At 68.1% G+C, this 7,048-nt stretch overlaps 4 protein-coding genes across 4 annotated transcripts in view; 1 reads left to right on the plus strand and 3 right to left on the minus strand.

Moving 5' to 3' along the window:
• Nucleotides 1-78: 78 nt before the first annotated feature.
• MICPUCDRAFT_60495 (uncharacterized protein) lies at nucleotides 79-2,182 on the minus strand (the record flags this gene model as incomplete). The annotated part of the gene is made up of 2 exons (XM_003061056.1): nucleotides 2,117-2,182; nucleotides 79-1,962 (listed from the first exon to the last, which is right to left on the minus strand). Exons 1-2 carry the CDS (start codon nucleotides 2,146-2,148, stop codon nucleotides 114-116), a joined length of 1,881 nt encoding a protein of 626 aa, XP_003061102.1. The 5' UTR covers nucleotides 2,149-2,182.
• A 154-nt stretch (nucleotides 2,183-2,336) lies between these two features.
• Nucleotides 2,337-3,458, minus strand: MICPUCDRAFT_60496 (uncharacterized protein; the record flags this gene model as incomplete). Its single annotated transcript, XM_003061057.1, has 2 exons — nucleotides 2,337-3,077; nucleotides 3,366-3,458. The coding sequence occupies 2 exons, from the start codon at nucleotides 3,456-3,458 to the stop codon at nucleotides 2,337-2,339; spliced, it is 834 nt and encodes a 277-aa protein (XP_003061103.1).
• Nucleotides 3,459-3,873: 415 nt separating this feature from the next.
• Nucleotides 3,874-5,016, plus strand: MICPUCDRAFT_63197 (ferredoxin thioredoxin reductase; the record flags this gene model as incomplete). The annotated part of the gene is made up of 3 exons (XM_003060802.1): nucleotides 3,874-4,033; nucleotides 4,284-4,370; nucleotides 4,557-5,016. The coding sequence occupies 3 exons, from the start codon at nucleotides 3,874-3,876 to the stop codon at nucleotides 4,805-4,807; spliced, it is 498 nt and encodes a 165-aa protein (XP_003060848.1). The 3' UTR covers nucleotides 4,808-5,016.
• An 83-nt stretch (nucleotides 5,017-5,099) lies between these two features.
• Nucleotides 5,100-7,048, minus strand: part of MICPUCDRAFT_49663 (actin, flagellar inner arm intermediate chain) — a 2,283-nt gene continuing 334 nt past the window's right edge. Inside the window, exons 2-4 of the mRNA XM_003061058.1 lie at nucleotides 6,518-6,844; nucleotides 6,234-6,331; nucleotides 5,100-6,050 (exon numbers count right to left, since the gene is read on the minus strand). Coding sequence (XP_003061104.1) covers nucleotides 5,328-6,050; nucleotides 6,234-6,331; nucleotides 6,518-6,830 — 1,134 coding nt within the window. The 5' untranslated portion in view covers nucleotides 6,831-6,844 and the 3' untranslated portion in view covers nucleotides 5,100-5,327. The remainder of the gene's footprint in view (nucleotides 6,051-6,233; nucleotides 6,332-6,517; nucleotides 6,845-7,048) is intronic.

Genomic DNA, 7,048 nt, shown 5'->3' on the forward strand with positions numbered 1-7,048 from the left:
ACCGCGACGAAGACGTCGAGCGGCGCGGAGACGTCGCGGACCGCGACCGCCGCGGCGGCGCGAGATTCCGCGCGGGCTGCGTAATAAATTAATTTTCTCGCAGAGAGCCTTTTTCACGCGTAGAGATAGGCGCCTTCGTCCGCGGCGCACAACAGCATGTTGTGCCCGCACGCCGTCATCGACGTCACCGCGCTCTTCCTCCCTCCGCTCGCCTCCATCACGCGCTCGAGGACCCAGATCTGATCCCCGGAGCCGTCCAGGTCGCGGTACCCGTACGTCGCAACGCGGCCGTCGGAGAGACCGGCGGAGATTTTTTCCCTCGCCACGAGCAGCGCCTTGACGCCGACGCCCTTCACGTCGAGCGTCGCCGCGTCGACGGACGTCACCAAACGCGCCGCGATCGGCGCGGTCGCGATGTCCGGGACCCGCGGGTCCGCGCTCCAGCCGTACGTCGGGGGCGGCGGCTCCGTCGGTTCGGCGGCGGCGGCGGCGGCGGCGTCTCCGTCGGCGTCCGCCGCCGCCTCGTTCTCCTCATCCGTCGCCGTCGCCGCCGCCGCCGCCTTCTCTTCGACGACCCTCCGCCGCGCCCACACGCGCACGGACCCGTCGCCGCCGCCGCTCAAAAAGTACGCGCTCGCGTCCATGTCCTCCCACTCCTCCGGCGGCTCGCCCGGCGAAATCTCAACGCCGGTGGCCTCGTCGACGATCGGCTTCGGCGTCGGCCGCGGCGGCGGACACGCGGCGTGCTCGCCGAGCCACGCGAGGCACGACACCGCGCGTCCGGCGTGGCCGTCCAGCGTCGCCTCGAGCTCGAACCGGTACGGCGCGAGCGCGTCGTCTGAGTCTTCTTCGTCCGTCTTCCGCGGCGTCGGCTCGCCTTCTTCACCCTCCCCCGTCTCCGCCTCCGCCTCCGCCTCCGGCGGCGGCGGCGGCGGCGTCCCCGCCCACACCCTCACCCTCCCGTCTAAACACCCGGTGACGATCATATCTTTCCCGTCGCAATCGTCGTACCGTCGCAGCATGCACGTCACCCCTTCCGGGTGCGTCAAGTCCTGCTCCACCGCCGTCCCCGGCGCCTCGAGATTAATTATTCGAACGACGTGCGTCAAGTTTCCTCTCGCGCCGCACGTCGCCGCGCTCATCGCGATCGCGACGCGCGGCGGCAGCGCCTCCTCGTCCGGCGGCGCGTACGGCGTCGAGTACACGTACCTCCCCGGGCGCTCCTTGTCCTCCTCGTGCGCGCGGCGATGCAGAGGGAGGATGGCGTGGACGCGTCCGGCGCCGGCGGAGAACGCGGAGCCCGTCGCGGCGCGCCACGGGCCGTCGTACGCCGCGCGCGCCGTCGCCGCCGCGTCGATCGCGTCGCGAAGTTCTTCGTCCTCTCGCGAGGGCGGCGGCGGCGGCGGCGGCGACGACGCGGGCTCGGGCTCGGGCTCGGGCTCGGTGTCCCCCGCTCCCTCTCCGCCTCCGTCTCCTCCGTCCGCGTTCTCGTCCGCGTTCTCCGCGTCCTCCGCCGTCGCCTCCGTCGCCTCCGTCGCCTCCTCCGCTTCCTCCGTCTCCCGCGCCGGCTCCGGCGCCGGCGGGAACAGCCGCGGCGCGATCTCCTCGCCGTCCTCCCCCGGCTCGCGCGCCGTCGTGAACGCGCGCACTTCTCCGTCCACGCCGCCGGTGAGGATCCACCCGGCGGCGAGGCGCGCGACGGCGACGCACGGCGCGTCGTGCGCGTCGACGCGCTGCGCGCGAGTGAACGCGCGCCTCGGCGGCGCGTCGGCGTCGCTCCACGCGATGAGCTCGCCGTCCCACCCCGCGGTGAGGACGTGCTCGCCGTCGACGACGACGCCCGCGACCGCGCCGCGGTGGCCGCCGTCGACGCGGCGGTGTAGCCTGGCGAGGACGACGCGAAGCGAAGGCGGGCGACGGGCGGATGCCGTTTTAGGGTGAAGAGTGACGACGGGAAAAGTCCTTAAGGAACGGCGTTCACCACGCGAACGGGGTCGTATGGGAAGCAGTCTCACGGGGGGGATTGGATGGACGACGGACGAAAGGCGACGAGGGAGGCGCGAGACGAGGACGGATACCGACGACGACGACGCGGGCGGACGACGCGGCGACGGACCTGTTCACGAGCATCAGCGGAGCGGCCGACATCTCGCCGACGCGTCGCGGCCGGCGCGAGGCGGCGCGCGACGAGTGACGAGTCGAGTCGTGGTCGATCGAGCGACGAAGTTTTTTCTTTACAGTGTTTCAGTTCGTATTTCCACGCGCGGTTCTTCTTCTTCTCTTTCGTCGGGGTCCTCTCGTCGTCTCGTCTCGTCTCTCTCAGCGGTTCTCTCTCTTCACGTCGTCGTCGTCATCGTCGTCGTCGTCGTCGTCCTCGTCCTCGTCCTCGCCGTCCTCGTCGCCCTTCGGTCGCCGACCGACCGCTCACGCGGCCTCCGCGACGGCGGGCGCCGCCGCCGTCTCAGGCGCCAGCTGTGATAGGTCGAGGGAAAACACGTGTCAGTCACGCGTGCGTGTGATTGGTGGATAGAATCCCCACGTGTCAAAATGTGAGGTTCATAACGCGCGAAAGGAAAGAACGCCTTAATAAGAAACGACGATCGACACGCGAACGGGAGCGCATGCGTGGGAAGCGGCCTCGCCTTCGACGGCGGCGGAACAGGCGCGTCCGCGTCGTCCTCCGCCTTGCGTTTCTCCCCCGACGCGGGCTCCGCCTTCTCGGCCTTATCGGCCTCGGGAGCGGCCTCGGGAGCGGCGTCAGGAGCGGCGTCGGCGCCGGAGGCGGCCTCGGGAGCGATCGTGCTGTTGAACAGCGCCTCCAACGCCGCCTCGTCAGCCTTCACCTCGGAGGCGGCTGCGGCGGGCGCCTCCTTCTCCTCCTCGGAGGCGGCGGGCGCCTCCGCGGCGTCTTCCACCGCGTCCGCGGGCTTCGTCGGCGCCTGCGTCGCCGCGGGCGCGGAATCGTCGCGCTCGGAGTCGCACGGCTTCTCCGACGCCGTCGCGGCGGCGGCGGCGGCGTCGGCGTCGTCGGCGGCGGCGTCCGTCTTCTCGACGACCGCGGCGGCGGGCGGGGCGTCCTGCGGCGCGGGAAGCGGAAGCGCGCGCGCGTGCGCGGCGGCGCGGTGAGGGGTTCGGGTCGGCGTCGCGGTCGTCGAGGTTTCCGCGCGCGCGACGCCGCGCGGGTCGTCCGCGCGCGCGTCTCGCGCGACGGAATCGCGCGCGAGCGCGCGGGGCGCGCGCGGGGCGCGGCGCGCGCGCGACCGCGCTCCGGCCGCGCGCGCGGTCGTGGCTCGAGTTCAAACGCGCTTCCAGGGCGGTTCAAACGGGCGAGAGCGGGGGGGAGGGGCGTCGAGGGGCGCGCGCACCTCGACGACGGCCGCGGCGGCGGGCGCGTCGACGTTTTCCGGCTTGGTCGTCTCCTCGGCGGAAGCCTTCGATCGCGTCGCGCGGGGGGACATCTGTGCGCTGTGGGGTGGGCGGGGTGTGGGGCGTGTGGCGCGCGGGGGGAAGTGCGACGGGAGGCGAGCGCCGACCGAGAGATCAATCGTGACACAGAGATCGTGACACAGAGATCGATCGGCGCGCCTTGCCTTTGAAACGCGCGAACACTTCACGATGAAAACGCGTTTGAACCCGTGGCCTCCGATGAACGAATCGCGGTCGAATCCGGCGGGGTCATTCGTCAGGTCTATCCACAGCACGGCACGGCCGCGCGAAAACGTGCCGTGATCGAACGCGGTGCTGACGCGTCCGCGCACTCGACCCGCGCGCGCGTCGTCTTCGCCGCCGCCGCTCCTTCTCGAACGCGCCCCGTCGTTCGCACGTCGCTCGATACTCCCTCGTCCGTCGACGACTCAACCCCCCGCGCGCACGATGCAGTCCACGCTCGCGCGGCCCGCGTCTCTGGCGCGATCCTCCGCGACGCTGTCGTCGAGCGCGACGCACCGCGGGGTTGGGTTGGCGGTGACGTCCCCAGCGCCGCGCCTCGCGCGCCGCGGCGCGAACCGCGGCGTCGTGAAAGTCCGCGCCGAGGGTGCGTCGATCGCCCGCGCCGTATCGTCGCGCGTCCCCGCGCGCGATCCCCTCGCGCGGCGCGGGGGAGGCGATCCCCGCGCGCCGATCTCGCGCGTCGTCCGCGCACGTGTTACCCTCGCGCGATGAATGATAACACGCTGTTGCTGTGTGGATCGTCGGATCTATCTTCCTTCCGTCGCGCTGACCCCTCCCTCCTCCTCCTCCCTCCCCCGATCGTCCGTCTCCCGCGCGAAACGACGCGACAACAGCGTCCGAAAAGAACCTCGAGGTCATGCGCAAGTTCAGCGAGCAGTACGCCAAGGGCAGCGGGACGTACTTCTGCATGGACAAATCAGGCGAGTTCTATACACTGGTTCCCATACGACCGCGTCGGCGTGGTGAACGCCGATCCTTAAGGACTTTGCCCGGCGTGTCTCTCCGCCCACACCTCGCTTTCAATCCCCGCCCTCGACGCCTTTCAACTCCGCTTCTGACGCCTTTGAACTCCACCCCGACGTTCGCTTGTATGGAACGGCCCTCAGTCACCGCGGTCGTGATCCAAGGCCTCGCCGAGCACAAAGACACGCTCGGGTCGCCGCTGTGCCCGTGCCGGCACTACGACGACAAGGAGGCGGAGGTGAAGAGCGGGTTTTGGAACTGCCCGTGCGTCCCGATGCGGGAGCGGAAGGAGTGCCACTGCATGCTGTTCCTGACGGAGGACAACGACTTCGTCGGGGACGAGCAGACGATCACGATCGACGAAGTCGTGGAGCTCAGCGAAGGGATGATGTGATGACGTCATGAGACGTGGCGCGACGCGACGCGACGCGAGAAGATCGGATCGATCGCGGCGGATCGATCGATCGCGGCGGCCGGGGTATGAATGCGTACGATGAATACGATGAGTCGATCGGCACGGGCGATAACGGAGAGCGAACGGAGAGCGACGGAGAGCGACGCGACGCGTGGCCGCGGGTTTTAAAGTGAGACATTTTCTTTGAGAGACCCGCCGTCGGCCCGGACGCGACCTCTCGATCGACCTCGTCGCGCCGAGCTCGCGGACGGAAACGCGCGCGCGCGTCGAGCGGACAAAACAAACCAAAACAAAGCTCGCTCAATCTTGCATATACGTATATCATCCCTAACTAGGTTTCCCCTACCCTTCCCTCTCGGCGGGCGCGCCGCCGCCGCCGCGTATTTCATCCATCCGTCGTCGCGCCGAACGGCTGTAAAACGCCCGCCTCTCTCTTCGCGTCGTCGTCGCCACCGCGCGGCTTTCGCGGCTGCTCACGTCGTTCGTCGTCGCCCGTCGCTCAGAAGCACTTGCGGTGCACGATGGACGGACCGGACTCGTCGTACTCGCTCTTCGCGATCCACATCTGTTGGAACGTGCTCAGGCTCGCGAGGATGGACCCGCCGATCCACACCGAGTACTTCCGCTCAGGCGGCGCGACCACCTTGATCTTCATCGACGACGGCGCGAGCGCCGTGATCTCCTTCGACATGCGATCGGCGATGCCCGGGAACATCGTCGTCCCGCCGGACAGCACGATGTTGCTGTACAGATCCTTTCTGATGTCCACGTCGCACTTCATGATGGAGTTGTACGTCGTCTCGTGAATACCCACGGATTCCATGCCGATGATGGACGGGTTGAAGAGCACCTCCGGGCAACGGAATCGCTCGTCCGAGATGGTGATCACCTGACCGTCGGGGAGCTCGTACGATTTCTCGAGGCTCGACGACCCGTTCGCGACTTGCATCTCGTTCTCAAAGTCCAGCGCGACGTACGCGAGCTTCTCCTTGATATCGCGCACGATCTCGCGCTCCGCGGACGTCGTGAACGAGTACCCGCGCTCGGTGAGAATCTTCATGAGGTAGTCGGTGAGGTCGCGCCCGGCGAGGTCGAGGCGAAGGATAGCGTGCGGCAGCGCGTAGCCCTCGTAGATCGGCACCGTGTGCGAGACGCCGTCGCCGCAGTCGAGGACGATGCCCGTCGTGCGACCGGACGCGTACAGCGACAGCACCGCCTGGATCGCGAGATATCGGGGCGGAGTTCAAAGGCGTCAGAAGCGGAGATGAAAGGTAACGCGGTCGGGGATTGAAACCGAGGGACCCTGGGCGGAGAGATGCGCCGGGAGAGAAAGTCCTTAAGGATCGGCGTTCACCACGCCAACGCGGTCGTATGGGAACCAGTGTGAGATAGAACGCACCTGGATCGCGACGTACATCGCCGGAACGTTGAACGTCTCGAACATGATCTGGCACATCTTCTCGCGGTTCGCCTTCGGGTTAAGCGGCGCTTCGGTGAGAAGCACTGAGGGTCGTTCCATACAAAGCGACGTCGGGGTGGAGTTGAAAGGCGTCAGAAGCGGAGTTGAAAGGCGTCGAGGGCGGGGATTGAAAGCGTGGGGTGGGCGGAGAGAGACGACGGCAAAAGTCCTTAAGGAACGGCGTTCACCACGCCAACGCGGTCGTATGGGGACCAGTGTATAGAACGCGCCTGGATGCTCCTCCGGCGCTACCCGCAGCTCGTTGTAGAACGTGTGGTGCCAGATCTTCTCCATGTCGTCCCAGTTCGTCACGATGCCGTGCTCGATCGGGTACTTGAGCGTGAGGATGCCGCGCTTGGACTGCGCCTCGTCGCCGACGTACGCGTCTTTTTGGCCCATGCCGACCATGACGCCCTGGTGCCGCGGGCGACCGACGATGGAGGGGAAGACGGCGCGCGGGGCGTCGTCGCCCGCGAAGCCGGCTTTGACCATCCCGGAGCCGTTATCGCACACGAGCGCGGAGACTTCGCCTTCGTCGGCCATTGTCGCTGTGTATTCTGCGGCGAGGACGAGGAAGGATGGATATCGGAAGATCTTTTTAGTTTCTTTTCGAGAAGCGCGCGAGGCGAGTTTCGAGCGATTTTAGGCACCCGTTGGGTTTGCACGACGCGGAAAAGCCGCGCGGGGACGCGGCGGGGAAGCGCGCGGCGGCGACGACGCGCGCGCGTTCGCGGGCGCGAACGCGCGAGAGAGCGTCGCGA

Source organism: Micromonas pusilla (genome assembly GCF_000151265.4).
Source record: "Micromonas pusilla CCMP1545 genomic scaffold MICPUCscaffold_9, whole genome shotgun sequence".
In the NCBI taxonomy this organism is placed as follows: Eukaryota; Viridiplantae; Chlorophyta; class Mamiellophyceae; order Mamiellales; family Mamiellaceae; genus Micromonas; species Micromonas pusilla.